The 17513-nt window shown below is 30.4% G+C and overlaps 1 protein-coding gene across 6 annotated transcripts in view; it reads right to left on the bottom strand.

The window, feature by feature from the left end:
• Positions 1–16631, bottom strand: part of LOC143230698 (uncharacterized) — a 45544-nt gene extending 28913 nt beyond the window's left edge. The window contains exons 1-5 of one of the 6 annotated variants that reach the window (XM_076464695.1): positions 16059–16631; positions 11881–12061; positions 8835–8993; positions 5877–5974; positions 827–1016 (exon numbers count right to left, since the gene is read on the bottom strand). In XM_076464695.1, the coding sequence (XP_076320810.1) occupies positions 827–1016; positions 5877–5974; positions 8835–8943 (397 nt within the window). In that variant the 5' untranslated portion in view covers positions 8944–8993; positions 11881–12061; positions 16059–16631. Of the gene's footprint in view, positions 1–826; positions 1017–5876; positions 5975–8834; positions 8994–11880; positions 12062–15857; positions 15994–16058 lie in introns of those variants that run through there. The other 5 variants (XM_076464699.1, XM_076464696.1, XM_076464700.1 and 2 more) reach the window with 5 other exon arrangements.
• Positions 16632–17513: the final 882 nt, after the last annotated feature.

Raw genomic sequence — 17513 nt, 5'->3', positions numbered from 1 at the left:
TCTCATAAATACTTCAATTAGAATATGAAAGTTTCATTAATGCTAAGTATCAATATAATGTCACTGTAATTCCTGGAAGAAGTTGATAAGTACTGAATGAAGAGTTTATTTAATAAAATGCATAATTGAAAATTCAACAGTTATTATTTTTATTCAACTGGTTTTACTTCATTTTCAAATGTTTATGTCAACAGTAACATGAATTTGACAAGATAATATAAAGACATACAATATGAAAACCAGTTGAACTTCAGCCCATTGGCCCAAGTAATGTTATAATTGTCTGCTGTTTAACTACTAGTAGCATATTTCATATTAGTATTACTAGGATTTAGTTTATGTAACAGTTGTAAATATTCACTGTACAACATGCTATTTTGCCTGCTGAAATCATATTCCACACAGAAACAAATAGAGAGTCCATGACATAACCTTAACTTTGCCATATACTGCTAATGTAACAGGATGTTTGTATTGAGACTGTTTTGGGCCTGCAGATGATAAAATAGAAGGACATGTGATAATTGCAGTCTTACCTTTGTAGAGTGAATTGCATGGAACTGATATAAAAAAGTAACTCTACAAATACTAAATTTTCAAGTCATATAATAAAACATGCTTCTAATAAGCATATTAAGAAAGGATGTAATGTTGCAGTCTAACTTGTTTATTCCTTGTGTACCAGTATTTTCATGTTTTATGCACTTTAGTTTCTAAAAATTGTAAAAGTACTAAGATTTAAGTTAAATGAAAATGTAATTTATCTACCAATATTCCCTTTAAAATATTATTAACAATTTCTGAAACATTATATAATCACACTCACCTGATGTACCTTCCAACATAAAATCAGTATCTTGCAACTCTTTTTCAAATTCATTTTCTTTTGTCACACTTGCAATATCATGCTTTGCAACGTCTAGAATGTTGTCACCATCACTCTCGCTGAATTGGGAAGTAATGTCATCTTGTAGTAAATCATCGCACTGTTCAGTTTTCACTCTGACAAACATGTTCTAAATCATACAAGTCACAAGAGACCATTAACTAACAATACTGCCAATACTAAAGCAGATAAAGAGTTAGTTTTCCAAGCTCACTTGCTGCAAACCAAGACCTACACCTAGCATTTTGTTGTGAAATAGCAACTGATAAATTTCTACAGTAAACATCATGATATCATGGCTAGATAATTACTTAAAATGGTTAAAAACAATAGTTGGTGTTTTATTAATTGTATTCAACAACAGTATTTTTGGTAGTCATAGTAACTGTATTAGAAGCACTACTAATATCAACTTAGGAAGAAGAGAATATCAGAATACACGTTACGGCACAGATTTTAAAACTAGACTGAACATGAATAATATTTTGAATTACCTTGGAATTGTACAGAGAAAATAAATAATTAAAGTCTAGGAATATCTTTGTAGAGGACCAGCATTCTACTTAGTCAGAATTATATTAAAAAAAGCCAAAATATACATATTCAATACAAAATCTATATAAATATAACAGCACTATCTATTGCCTGTTCAGGTAACTACTTTGCAGGATGTAAAAGGATCTTCATCAAAATTGGTAAGAAGGTTCAATAGGTCCATACAGAGGTACATATAAATTTTAAGTTTTGCATTTTGCAGTTTTTGTGGGCATTTTTGCATGTTTTACCACTACTTTGCCTCTTCTGCAAGATTATTACCAAATTTAGCATGGAGGTTTGTTGGATCCATGGGAAGATAAATACAAATTTTTGGTTTTGCAGTTTGCACTTTTTATGGACATTTTTTTATAATTAAATATACAAAAAGCACCTTTTCATGTCCTAAAATAACCTTTCATTAATCATGAATTTACATAACTTTTGTCCAGGGGATGGGTACTCCAACTAGTAAACCAATAAAAGACTATTCTAATGATGATTATGAAACAAAATATCCACATATATCACAAAAATATTTAACTTTCTCAACTCCAAGTTTTCATTTCTCAGTCCATCACTTACCTGCCATAGTGGCTGACAAAGTAACGAACCCAGGGCCTCCATTAAATCCTTAAGGAAACTATTACAGAGTAATCCTACCTGACCTCTCTGACTTCTTTCCATTAACTTGACAGTGTTAGTACATAAAAATACTATATTATAATGGAAACTTGTAATAAGCATATGAAAGTACAGAATACCAAAGGAATTTTGTATCTACTAATCCTGTGGAAAAGGAGAAACTTAAAAAGTACTTGTCCATTTAAAAATTTTGCTTATTTCATTGATATTAAAATAACAAAGCTATTTTTAGCATAGAATTTTCTTGTAAATTGAAAGATTTGTATACTGATTGTATTGTTATTTGTGAAAGAAAAATAAAAGAGCCAAACCTTACTTTTAATACCTATTTTAGATATCTAACCAGTTTTATATTTATTAACATATTAACAATTTTCTGAAACAATTATGTAACCCTTTCACTAGAAGTATTATAAAATCCAATAAGAAACATACAAATTTTGCATAACCAATAATGATTTACTGTCAAAAGTCACTGTTTTCATGTGTGTATGTATTGTTACTTAATTTACCAGAGTAAAGAAATATTTCTGTAGCCTTCCTGTGAAACAAAGTTATATATTTTTTTTTATAAATTATGGTGCTGTTTATTGCTTATTCATTATTTCTGTTTTTTTGGTTTAGTTTATCTACGAATTTGTAGTTGCATTAAAAAATGATAACTCACCTTCCACATAATCACTTGTATTTTGAGTAAATAAATGTGTGTATGATGAAACTGACAACAGCTATCACGCTGATGAGGTACAGATACTATTAATATAGCAGAAGAGTATGTAAATTAATGATCACATGAGGTGCACTCTCATGACCTACTCTGCGAATAAATATCCTGTCTGATGCTTCAACATGACAGAGAATCATGAGATAGTTATAGAAGGATATAGTTATTGCTGTATGTTTGTTTTGTTTGTTTTTGTAATTTTGCACAAAGCAACTCAAGGGCTACCTGTGCTAGCCGTCCCTAATTTAGCAGTGTAAGACTAGAGGGAAAGCAGCTAGTCATCACCACCCACTGCCAACTCTTGGGCTACTCTTTTACCAACAAATAGTGGGATTGACCATCACATTATAACGCCCCCATGGCTGGGAGGGCGAACATGTTTGGCGCAACCCCGCGACCCTCAGATTACGAAGCGCACGCCTTAACGCGCTAGGCCATGCCGGGCCGTTATTGCTGTATGTCACTTGATATTGAAAGGTATTGGTTGAATATTGCATTTGCTGTATTTGTTTTTAAAATTAGATTTTTTCTTTCTGGTTCTTTTTCATGATCCAATTATTGTTGATTTAGTAATATTTATGATAAACTATTTATTAATACTGATGTAAATTTATGACCAGGCATTTGTTATTTAAATGTTGAATTTATTTCTAAGTGTTGTTAGTATGAATAGATTGGTTTCTTGTTGATGACGCTTGATTGTAGCGATAATCAAGCTATTTATTTTAGACCATTACATTAAAAAGGAAGTAATATAACAAAAATTAACTACCAGCAAAAACAAAGATTTTTCAAGAAATAAAAAATTCCCATGTCTCGAATTCTCTGAGAGGTATTTTAAAATTACCATATTGAACAAGCAGCAAATGGCTTTACCAAACCACCACTTATAAATCTGTGAGTGACTGATAAGTTGTTCATAGTGTTTTGAACCTTTGCTCCTTCTCCTCATAACTACCTTTTCAAGTCCACTCGTCCCCAGGCAGTTTTTACTCATCTACTGTGACTGAGTGATTTTTTTCTCCTTAAAGACTAAAGGCATTTTCAATCAACCATGAAACTATAGCTTTTATGTGTACTCATTTTATTTTTGTTTTCCATAGAATAAGTTTCAAATTCATGAAATATTTACCTACATATACTGGTTACTTCAACACTCTGGCATATCAAACTTTAACTGAACCCTTAAATTATTCTGGAAATCTCTTAATTTCAAAAGCTTGAGGTTCTATGAACCCTAATGATCAGGTTCTTATTTGTACCTTTGTTACTTCCTGCACCATTCTAGTAATTTCTAAATTTGACTTTAGTATTATGTCTTTTACCAAATTTCTGTGTTTCTCTGACAACAATTATAGTTAATTTACTTTCAACTAAATCAATACATTATTTCAAAGTAAATAAAAATAACATCATATTTCATTTGTATAAAAGTTTGTGATAGTTTCAAACTTTTTGTTTCTTTTTACCAAAAAATAACAAAAGGACTGTAGAGATCTATCAGTAGACAATACATCAATAAACCTCAGCATTCTTCCTAAGGTTCTACTCCAAAGATCATTAGTAATAATTATTCCTAGAAAACGAATCTGATAAAAATTTATGAAAGTCAATAGATTGAGCCTTTCCAGACTAGCTGTATTTCAACAATTGTTTACCCAAAAATACTTTAGAATTGTCATTTTTCATTGTGTAATTTGCCAAGAAAACTGAAAATATGTTCAAACTTATATTGCTACACACCTTTGAGGAGTCATTTACTTATATATAGAATACATTTAGCAATTTTTTATAATTTTTCTGACCATTCCAAAGCATAAGTTTATACCTGTTTATTTTGTTTTTCTTACATCAAAGCCATATCGGGCTGTTTGCTGTGCCCACCAAGGGGAACCAAACTCATGACTGTAGCATTGTAAAGCAGTAGACTTACTGCTGTACCACTGAAGGACAGTTATATCTAATAAGAAACTATCATCCTTTCAAAATACAATTCTCGAGGTTTTGTTTCTTATGTGATTTTTTTCATTTTATCTGATTTTAATAGCCCAGTCTCTCATTCATACTATTTTGTAAGTTCACAGCATGACATGTGAACTCCTCCTAATGAAGCTCGGCCATGAAAATACTTAAAAGTCTATATACTACTGTATATGGTAGCTTATAAAATATTCCCATCAATATTGAGTAAATAAAATATGATGAAAAGTAATTTATAAACCTTGCTTGTGTAGAGAACAACAACAGAATACAACAGACTTAAGAATATCACCTATCTGAGAATGTTTCTTAGCTTCCTTCAATTTTCTTTACAATTTTGAATCTCCTTTTGTTTTAAACTACATGTGTCTGACTGTTAGAGAATGTTTCTCTAGTGACAAAAAAGCCTAGTTAAGTTCAGAAAGGCAACAATAGAACTCAAATCCTTATTAATTGAATACTATTGTCAAGTTTATCTTATTCAAACAATGAAGGTAAGTAAACAAAATTATTACTTATTGAAAATACACTAAATTTATTCAAAATACATTTTTCCAATAAAGAATATTGTTAGTAAAACCATTTTTATCAAACATGAGAACTTTCCACTGTGAAAGTTCAAGTTGTAAGTTACGATATATCTTTGTCAGTGTTTTAGCCAGAAGTAGTTATTAACTTCACTGGCAAAATAAAATTTCACACACAAAAAAGTTACTAAACACCAATCATGAAAACATTTTCTCATCAATAATAACTTAAAAGTGATGGTATAAAGTAAATCAAATTGTATCATTGCTGAGCTGAAACTAGATACTACTTAGTAACATTTTACCAAGATTCAAGCAATTTGGTTAAGTACTGCCACTATGAGAAGGGAAAAAAAAATCAATGGATGCATGTAACATCCCATCCCATCCAGTAAGAACTAAGTTTCTTTAAAAAGTATATAGTTATTTTTAATTTTTTTACAAAAATTATAGATGTGATACAAAGAACTTCCTTCATAAAAACAATGCAAATCAAAGAAAATATCTGTGTTGGAATTAGTATAGTTATTTCACTCTAATAACAAAAAAAAAATCAGTAAAGATTTTAATAAATTAATACCTCATTCTCTCCCAATACTTGATCCGGATTATTCTCTTGAGCCTTCCTAAGAATGAAATGTGAAGATCCTTCTTCTAAACAAACAGCTTCTCCAGTTGCTATTAAATATTAATATATTTTTTTTAAAATATGAACATAAATGAATATGACCTATGCAATGCACAATAAAAGTCCAAGTCATATCAGTATCTCAGGGTTAATCAGCTGACAATATCAATGTTTTAGAAACTAACAGAATTCAGAAGATTATCTGTACTACTGACATTTGTTGGTATTTTTTATTAGAATTTAAATACTATTTTCTCTATTCCACCCATTCATTATTTAGGTGTGTGTTGTTCTCACAACAGTTAGTAGTTCTACTATATGGTAGTAACTTCTAGCTGCACCTAGAATATTCTGCTCTCTTCATTATAACTTTTGCCCTCATGAATACCCAAACTGGCAAAAGTATGGGTTAGTAACAGCAAAGGAAGCCTCTTCTCAAATTTAATTTTACATCTTAAACAACAGTATAGGTTAAAGCTTGATACACCATTTTATTTTGGGAAAGGCATTGAATCAGTGACTTTCCCCAAAACAGATCCCATCACAGCAACTTAATTCATACTTAACCTAAGAAACAACATATAAGGATCATATATATTATATGTAATAACACATAAAACTGTGTATATGCAGAAAGAGGAAATATTTCCATTTAATGTGATTCTTGTGAAATCATCACGTGTGTAAAGATCTCACATTAACATCCTTTCTTATTGCTTTGTCTTCATAGTTTTTCTTTTCAAATGGTTTATTTTCATTTTATTGGAAGAAACTGAAAACCTTTCAAATGGTTATGATTTATTTTACCTATTTTTTGAACTGATGAAAAGAATAATTCAGATTGCAATTATGAAGTCAGCAATGAAACAATAAAAATCAAAGCTATCACTTCAGTGTGTCTAACTAGCAACCATGTTGAGACAAGAATGATATGTATACATCCACAAAAAAGCAATATTAGCATAATGTGACAGCAAGTGTTAATTCTTAAAGATATACATATGTGAAAGTATTTTTATTTTGGTAAGGTCATTCTACAAATCAAGGCACTGCTTATTCTCTGACTTATAAAAATATATTATTCTCTGACTTGTTTTAACATTAAGTTCAGTAACTGCATTCAAAATTATACAATGCATCTTGTCAGTTTTTTGTGTTATATTTGTTCAGAGGTTTGTCAACATGCAAAAACATACTATAATGCACAAGAAACTTTTCTTAAACTACTGTTAGTCAACTGAAAATTTTTCTTCAATTGCCAAGTCTACCTATTCAAGAAAGGTTCAAAAGATTGGCTGCCAATAATCATAAAGTCCTCTACAGCAGTGCTCTTAATAAAAGAAATATGTACAACTTTAAAGGGATTTAAAGTTAAAATACCATAACAATACTTTCATTAAACCTTACTTACTTCTTGAAAAAACTTGATTTTTTAACTTTTCATGTTCAAAATTAATGTCAACAAGCATCATTCAAGATAGGGTATTAGCATTTACCAATATATAGAGCTATCATCTGACATATTACAGGCTTAACAAAACATGATCAACAATCAGGAAATAACAAAAGTTATGTGGAAGGCAAGGTCTTAATCTTCTTCAACACTGTTATTTGTAACATTTATAAATTTATTTGATTAAGAAGATAATTATTATATTTATATTGTCCCCAGAAATTCTAAACAAAAATATCTCAAAACTAGTCTAATAAACTCTTAGTTGTTGTTGTTTTTAAACTGAATGATTTTGAAGCAATCTTTGGTTAAATAATTTAATTAAATGAATATTGTACCTTGTTTGAATACTGTATGTTTTTTGTTTTGACTCACTTTATTAGCTTACACCATTCCCATTTGGTGGGCAGTTGCTATGTTTTTTATGTTTCTTTTACATTGTTGATAGATTTTAACATTTTGTTTCTCAATTTAATGTAACGAAAGTATCAATGGTAGATGAGTGTATTTCTTTTGAGGTATTATAACAACTTAATATTGTAATAAATCTCACAATAGAGAATTATGATGAACTTGGGAAGTATTCTGTGAGTTTATTGCTGAAAATTGAATAAGAAGAAAGAAACCATGTCTTGAAAACAGGAAATGAATTCCCTTTTTTTAAATAACTTTTAATAACAATTTATTTAATAACAGTTTATCAGCAAAAAATAGTAATTTTCTGAATGTAAAAGTAAATATTTTCTGACATTTCAGTTGGTGAAAAAGACCAATAGTAGCATAATGTTATTCTTTTTCACTATAAATCTTACATGCAAAATAAAGTACATATAAGTTGCATTCTTTCACATACAGGAGTACTTAAGTAAGTATTAAAAATAGTAATATATTGAGTATTATGGTTAGATGAAAGCAACAATCTCTATATGACAGAGTATTGTCATACACAATGTTTCCCTTTTTTATGTTAATATCTTTCACAATAACTAATGCAGGCTTCAACTACCCAAGGATAACTAAATTTAAAAATTAAAACAATACACTTTACCTGAAATGTACTCTTCTTACAATAAAATATTTATTCATAGGCAACATTTTTACACTGTCAAGAAACCAAAATTAAAGCATTATTAATGTATGGAATGCAAATATACATAATATTCTTTGTTGTCACATACAGTTATGATTGTAACCAAATTAAATTTATGCTTAGTGTACTGAGATGTATCAGTAGATTTTGGTTTGCTATAATTCTACATTAAACATCTAGACATTGCCTCCTGGTATTATTGTTTGTATCTGTGGGTTAAAAAGTAAATGGTTTTATTCCACATGAAATAAGGAAAATCCAAGTAACTAACAAAAATTTCATTTTATGCCTAGTGTGACAAAACAAAACAAGAGAGAAATAGAAATATTAGTAGAGACAAGTTTAAATTCTAAAGGATTGTACTTACTGGTGGTTGATGTAAAAGTTTCTTCTTCATTTTTCAGCTTTTTGATATTCAATAAAGCACCCTGTTCTTCATCAAGCAATGGCTCAACTTTTATTTCTAGTACTTCCATAGTTACATCAATATCAACCTCTTCATGTTCATCTCAACCCTACAGTTAACCTATCAAAAAGAAATCACTATTTATAATTTACATAAGGTCACAAAAGATATAATAATTATCTTGAACAGGTAAGTGCCACTACTAAAATAAGTGAGTTATCTTATTTGTGTGATGCAGAGCTCAGACCAGAAGCCCAACATCATGTCTTTTGGCACAATTCTTTAAAGGGATTCAGGGACATGCCACTTTTCTAATAAAGTAGTCACACTAAAGAACATCTTGCCTTCAGGTGTCATAGGAGCAGGACCACCGATGATGGCTGGATGAATATGTTAGAAATCAAGGTTGGAATAAAATAGTAGTAGTAAATGAGACAAGTAGGTGGATCAAATGGTTTCCTTAGAAATCTAATTTCCAGTTTTATGGCATTTCAGAAACATGACCAGGCTATATCCTCCACTTATTACTGATTTTTACACTTGATTTCATTCTAGTAACCCATATCTGTACTAACACTAACATTTAAATGTTTCTTGTATTAAGGATTATCAAAAAAAAATAATAGCATAGTGCTCTAAGTCTCACGAGTCTTTATAACATAAAAAAAAACACCAAAAACTAACACAAATAAGTTGGGTACCCTTACCATTAGAAATATTTTTCTCACAATTATCAAATAATATTTGACAAGATTTGGCCAACTTAATCTATATAGTAAACTAACTATGAAAAAATATTTTTAATAAAATGTAATAATGATAAAATTAATCATAACAAAAATAGATTCATTGAACATTCTAACCAATACTGTTGGTGAATGTAGCTTTATAGAAAGAATAAATTGTACCTTACTTATGGAACACATAATCACTAGTGGTGTGCTTCATACACTGTCAACAATTTTCATTTTCCTTAAAGAATTTGAAGAAAGAGCATGCAAAACTTTCCACAATCCTCCACTAATAAAGTCTTGTGATTAACAAAACCTTTAGTATGGCAGCTATAGAGTAGCCTGACATCTGAGATAAGTTATATCAACACACTGCCGTTTAACTTTGAGTAGATCACAAAACAATATAGCCAGAACTAATGGTTATAAAGATAATAAAATGTTAAATTGATAAAACAGTCATACAATAAACAGCATGAATATTGATACTTTAATTAAAATATTGCCATGCTAAATGTAATAAAAAAAAGATTAAACATATAATAAAGTGTCTCACAAATTAATCCAACTTTAGCTAACTTACATTATTCTCCAACCCACATGGAGTATGCATCAGAAGTAATAAAGTACATCCTAAAGGTGGTCACAATAACACACTGGTTCACTATTGTCATAAACCATTTCTAAAAAATTAAAATTAAATGTGGAAGTTCAATAAGATTACAACATTGCAAAAATTTGAAACCTGTAATTAGTACATTGTTGAATTTGCTAGAAGTAAATAATTTTTGCAAACTCAAAGTGCATAAGGAAAAATTTTGTTTAGGAAAAACTACAATGACTCTGTTCCTAAAATAATATAATCTTAAACAAATTCTATTATTTCTAACAAACTGTGAGTAGTAAACATTGTGACATAACATGTTTGGAATATTTGTATTAGGAAATTGAAAATTTGTAACTTAAAAATAAAAATTTCAATTTCATTTAAATGTTAACTTGAAGGTTTGATTTGCAATGCTTATGCTCTTTGTTTGTTTTTTCTGGTAAGCTCTGCTCATTAAATTTGTTTGGCAGTATCACTAAAACCATGATGCTTTAGTAAAAGATGTTTCTTTGTTGTTATAAAGCACAAAGCTACACAAAGGGCTATCTGTGCTCTGCCCACCATTAATATCAAAACCCAGTTCTAGAGGTATAAGTTGGCAGACATACCACTGTGCTACTGGAGGGTTTTGGTAAAAGGATACCAATATATGTAAGAGTGCAATGTATGTTCAGTTTTATTATAGTCTATTTTTATACAGGATTATGAAAGATATAGCAGAGGAAAACGCATTGTGTAAATAAGAACAAGCATTTATGAATGCATCAACACTCTTTCTGCAGAATGGTAACAATAATTATGATGTAAAACTTTTTCCCTTAACTACTTCAAATTAATTTCATCATTCATCAACCACACCTGAAGACAGCTCATTCTGGAGGCCAACCACTTTGTTAGAAAAAATAAGGCTAATTCAACCAAATACAACTCTTACTATGCCAAAATTAATACTTGTGTCTCTTAGTCCTACTATTCTCATTTCTGAAAATTAAAAAAGATGATGCATCAACACCTTTACAATTTTAAACAACTCAATCAGTTGCTCTCTAACCCTTCTTTTTCTAAAGAAAATTTCAAAGATGTTAACTTGTCCTCAAATGACAATCTTTCCATGTCAGGTATTATCCTAGTAGTCCTCCTCTGAACCATTTCCAACAATTCAATGCCCTTCCTAAGGTAAGAAGCCCATGACTGAACACATTACTATAAATGTGGACTAATTAATGATCTATAACATGAAATTATACCTTCTTTAAACTTATATTCAGTATTTATGTAGATACAACCTAACATCCTATTTACCTCTACACTAGCAAGAACATATTGCTTGGATGGCTTAAGAGACTGATCAACCAGAAGATTAAGACTGCTTTATTCTAAAACACTTATGAAGTCTTCTTCCATTGACTTTGTAGTTACTTGATGTATTCCACGAATAGTAAAATTAGCTTACTAGTTCATACTTATTTTGAATGTTAAGTGAACTGAAATAAAAATAAATAATAACAATGTGGCTGTTGTTAAAATAAACGAATTATATTGCATTATTAATCCTTCTCTTATTCTGACTTGTATATAAATTGATAAACATTAAACTTCACCAGCTTTATCTAGTTTGTGCCACAATAATTGTTGTTAACTTATTTGATAAATACAAATAGCAATGTACCCTATTAAAGTGTCTGTTGTATCCAAGACAGCCTGATGATCCATGGAGACAGAAAGCCTTCTTGGCATTAGACATGGCAGATATGGTGTGGTTGATGTATTGTTATACATTCTTCTTTACCTCTTAAGTTCTCAGAATTACTAGTGTAGTCTTTTACATGATGTTACTGCTACTTGACCTGCTTCAGAAACAAAAAGATTATCTTATTAGTTTTCTGAATCATGAAATAAAAAAGAATATATATGTATAGAATATTAATACTCAACAGTCAAGCAAAATAAAACAAAAACAAAAGGAAGGGCTGTATTAAAAACAGCAAATCCAAACCTCTGACTAATGATAATTTTAATAAACAAAAACAAGGCCAAACTAAAGTAAAAAATGCTGCACAAATTAAAAAGATCCCCAGCCTACAGGTTATAATATAGGATATAAAACATACCCTAGGCTTTTGAGGTGACTGAAGTAGCTTATTACTTCTTTACTTTGGAGAGCAGTCACCTTTCCACAACAATCTACAGTGGAACATTGCGAACTTGAGCACCCACATCTTGCTCTTCTCATTTCTATTTCATTTGATTATTTTGTTATTATTATCTGTGAATTTCTTCATGTAGACTAGTGAATGGAAGTTAAGGCTGATAGATGGTATATCTCTAATGCAATGTGGATCCTATTTCTGCAGCCACCTTGAAAACCAAATGCACCTTTTATATCCAACATTATACCCTGTACCCTGGGAATTTATTGATTTGTGCAGCATTTTTTATTTGTGTTTGGGTTTGTTTTTGTTTATTAAAAATTATATATATATATAGATAAATAGCTTGTGTTAAAAATAATAATTCAATGACCTTTAATCCTCCTCAAAGAGAAGAGCCCAAAACTGAATACAATACCAAAAAGTGGTTTAACAAGTTACGTATAAAACAGTTATAACCTCTATAGACTTGCACTCAGTATTTTTATACATCCAACTTAAAATAGTATTTGCTCTGTCACAAGCAACAGCACATTACATGAATGGCTTAGGAGACTGATCAGCTATAATAACAACAAAACTGTTTTCTTCCAGATCAGCACTAGATATAGCAGTTATAGAACAGTTAATATATTATTACAGATTTATATATTCTTTTTCACTTTCACTCAAAAGTCTTATTAATAACACTTGAACAACAAAGGATCATTTAGTCCTTCAAGCCTCTCCTTCTACCCACATTATAGAAAGAATTGAAAAATTCAAACCCACCCTTTATTTTTCAGGAACTCATCAATCCCCCTCTTAAACACTTGTGCCATCATATATTAAGTAACTGCTAACAGCAATAATCACCTTGCTAAAAACTAAAACCACCTTAAATGGAGCTGTTCTTGGTTTTCTAAATCAACTTTTAAAGTTATGTTCTCTTACTCTGTCATTCTTAGAATATACTACAAATCAGATGCCTTTATCCTACTGATCCCCTTAAATAATACATTGGGCTTGAATAAGATCAAGAGAAAAAAAAACAAATATTAAACTATTTGCAGAAGCATCTTAGAACCCCTTCTTAGAACTCTTTTCACCAAATAATTATCCTTGCTTAAATAAAGAAATCAGAACAATATACAGTATTCCAACAACTAGTGATGTGTATAAATATAACCTAATTAACATCATTAGCTTTATAATTAGCGACAAAGCTCTATCTTGAGAACTAATTTATTCAAGGCTACATCAAACTTGTTTTAATCTGTTATGATATTAAGTGGGTTACTGTTAAATATTAAATATATGGTCCAAATTATGATTATTCAAATACTTTACATTTGCTATAACGTAAGATTGTTTGTTAGATATCTAACTTCTTAATTTATCCATGCTATTCTGTAGTATCTCATAATCCTTAACTAGAATTACCTCAGAGTTTAATGTTATCAGTAAACTTTACTAATTACACCATTATGAATATTATTAAAGTAAATAAAAAATTTTAAAGGTCCACGATTTGACCCTTGAGGTAATTTACTAGTTACACGTGCTGAGTTTAAATGGATCTTTTGTATTGTCTTACCCAGTTATGTTAAAATACAATTATCTTTATCCAAACTACTGATGTGATTTTCCTGGTTGATCCAAAGATGTATTATCTTAAGTATAGCTAAAAATATTTTACCTTGAGATAAGGGTGTTAAGAGGTATTCTTATTTAAGTATACAAGATTATCCAAAGGAGTGATAGGTCAAAGGTAACTAATTTACATGCACAATTTCTTAATATAAAAGAACAGCAGTTTAGATTTCAGAGCAGAATGATTTACTTATGAAATGAATTGCTATTGGTGGTATTCAAAGCTGTCACATTGCAAGAATTTATTTAAGAAGCAGACTGGTAAATTAATAAAAAATGGAAGGTTGGTTGAAATGTTTAAATTTACTTTTCCACAGACTGGGCATACAAGTACAACCTTTACAGACGTCAAATGGTCCCTTACTCTCTATATGTTAAGTAGGTAAGTAAAAATCCAGACACCAGTATTGTATTCTTAATAACAGAATGATAATAAGGTCTTGGGTTACATGTGAAAGTAAAATATGAATTTGTATAATATTGTCAATTACAGCAAAACCTCAACATCAAGGGTACCATTTTGACTGCCTCCAAATGCCCTATATAGCAAGGTGCTCTAAATGTCAAAAATGAGTCACACAAATATATATTCCATACTGACCATACCAAATCTCTGAATTTTAATGCCTCCATTGTGTATGTTGTATGCAGAACATGGGTGTTCATAAGTTGTACATTGCCATGACATGGAGTGTTATCAACAAGATGTTTCTGGATTGGATTGATTATGCTCTTTTTCTTTATTATTAGTCACAAAGTTTCAAAGTACTCTTCAGAGTTTGAACTGTTAAACATTTCACATTTATTTTCTGTTTTTATTTTAATGTTAATGACTGAAGAGGAATTCCACTTAAAACAAAGCAATGAATCACCAATTGTTTCATTAGACTGTTTAAGTGACACCGCAACATGACAATCTTTGCAAGCAACAAAGCACACACACACACAGAAATAATCCAACTTGACTTTCTCCACAAATACAATTTGAAATGTGTCAGCTTGTGTAACCCACAGTATTTATAATAAGAATTTCCTTGAATAATAAGATCGCACATTGAATCTGTGAAAACATTTATTACATTGTATAGTACGGAGCAGATCCAATAAACATTGCATGTGTTTGAATACTGATCATTCTTCTGAGATGAATTTAGTGATAAATCATGCATACATACAAATATAACTGCTCACATTATAAATGCCTAAAATACTAGTGACTTTGTACCTGTTATTGCAAGATTTATTTTGGTTACAAATATTTAAAAAAAAAGTGATTGAAAAGGTTCACTTTTAATGGTAACGTGTCCATTAATCGAGGTTCTACTGTACTATATATCTATACAGTATAGTACTAATAAGACAATTTTCCCAATGCCATAGCTTTCCAGGCCAGCTAAGATATTACAATCCAATCCTGACAGTTATTCACCTAAAAAAACAATGAAGCAGGACATTTAGAGAAAATTTCTTAAAAAACAACAATTTCTCTATTATATGACCTTTACATATCTAGACCAAGGTGTGAAAACCTGTAGCTCTTTTAAGGAGATTTGTGCAGCTTTCAAGTAATTTACTCTGTCCATGAGGGGATATCAAAACCATTGTTTTAACATTGTAAACATGCTGTAGTTCTCAAAATGTTTTGGTCTCAGACAAAAAAAAAAAAAAAAAGTCTGTTCTTCCTTGAAGGGTTGCAAACCCCTATCTAGGCCTACTACATTAAACACTAATAAACCTAGATCTATGTAGGTCAAATAATAAGAGTAATTTAAAATTTTAATAAAACGGACCTAGATCTATGCAGTTCATATAACAGAGTAAATTAAACTGACACTACGTTTATTATGTTACCAGTTAAACTTACTCTAGTATATGACCTTCATGGTAACTGGACGACTAGACACCATACAACTAAAATAGTACGTTGGGACACAGAAAATTTTCCTTTATATTTCGAAGTTTTAATACCCCCTCCAAACTTATGAGTCGTCTAACTGTACAGTTACTATGACAACCATATAGTAGTAACAGTGTCACTATCGGTACCAAAGAATGACAAACTTACCAAAACATCGTATATTTATATTATAATCAAGTTTTCAAGCCGTCTCCACTTTTATTTCGTAACATTGTCATTGCCAGTTGGAGTTTAATCATTTAACTTAATTTCAAAGGCTGTACAACTAATTTTAACAACAAAACTCATAAAATGTCGATTCGTAACTTTTAGACTAAAAGCAGGTGAGCGAACGTAGTGTGTTCAGTATAACTAATTATACAATGAATTTCATTCTTTAAATTTTAATATATCCAACCAATTCAAACTGAATCAAAATTCCTAGTCCGTTCATAAAGGAATCGCCTACTGGACGCTGCCAATTTCATAAGACCATTCACATGAAAAACAGCTACTCTTAGAGGTGTACTGACCTACATTTTTAAAGAACAACTTTTTCAGTTTACAATAATTCTGTATAAGTTATGTTAAAAAAAACAACAGTATAAACAAATTGAATTTAAACTGCGAAAATATCCATCATCTGAGTTATATCCCATAATGCTTTTCTTACAATCGTCCTCATCGTTCGCAACTTATAAATACACATTTTCGCATTCACACGCACCTACTAACAATATTATACAACAATAACAAAAGAGGGATATCGCCAAGTAAACGGTTCTTAATTATTGCTAAACCGGGTAATTACGAAAATAAACATAAGAAATATTTGCTAGATAATTATACAAGTAAAAGTATATTAATTTAAAAGTATCATGAACTGTTATTTATATTATTTTTGAAACGCATGTATCACAGAAGAAACTATGACACAAAGAATACTGAACAGTTTAACAAGTAATTTGAATATTGAAACAGCGCAACAGAATTCTGTCCCAAGATTGGACCCGGCATGTTCTGGTGGCAAAGGCACTCGACTCGTAATTTGAGGGTCGCGGGTTCGAATCCCCGTCATACTAAACATGCTCGCCTTTTCAGCCGTTGGGGCATTATAATGTGATAGTCAATTTTACTATTCGTTTGTAATAGAGTTGTCCAAGATTTGGCGATGGGTGATGATAACTAAATGCCTTTCCTCTAGTCTTACACTGCAAAATTATGGATAGCTAGCGCCGATAGCCCTTGTGTAGCTTTGCGTAAAATAAACAACAACAACAAACAAACTGCCCCAAGATAAAGGAGCCCTCTAGTGGCACAGTGCTATGTCTGCGAACTGACAGCAGTAAAATCCAGGTTTCGATACACATGGTGGACAAAGCTCATATAGTCCATTGCATAGTTTTGGGCTTAATTACAAACAAATAAACCCAAGATAACGGAAGCTATCAACTAATACTTCGAACCAAAATCAACTGTCTTATTTTCTATAAAAGTGCATATATAACCTTTTCTTTTCAATATTATAATAAAAATTATGTTGTGCTTATTAGGTTTAAAGGAATGCTTGTAATGATCAATAGGAAGAGTTAATGGATAGATGTTGTTATATGGAGAAAATGT

The sequence above is a fragment of the Tachypleus tridentatus genome, chromosome 10, assembly GCF_004210375.1.
Source record: "Tachypleus tridentatus isolate NWPU-2018 chromosome 10, ASM421037v1, whole genome shotgun sequence".
Taxonomy (NCBI): Eukaryota; Metazoa; Arthropoda; class Merostomata; order Xiphosura; family Limulidae; genus Tachypleus; species Tachypleus tridentatus.
The sequence above is the reverse complement of the archived record's forward strand: the minus strand, read 5'-3'. Positions and strand labels throughout refer to the sequence as shown.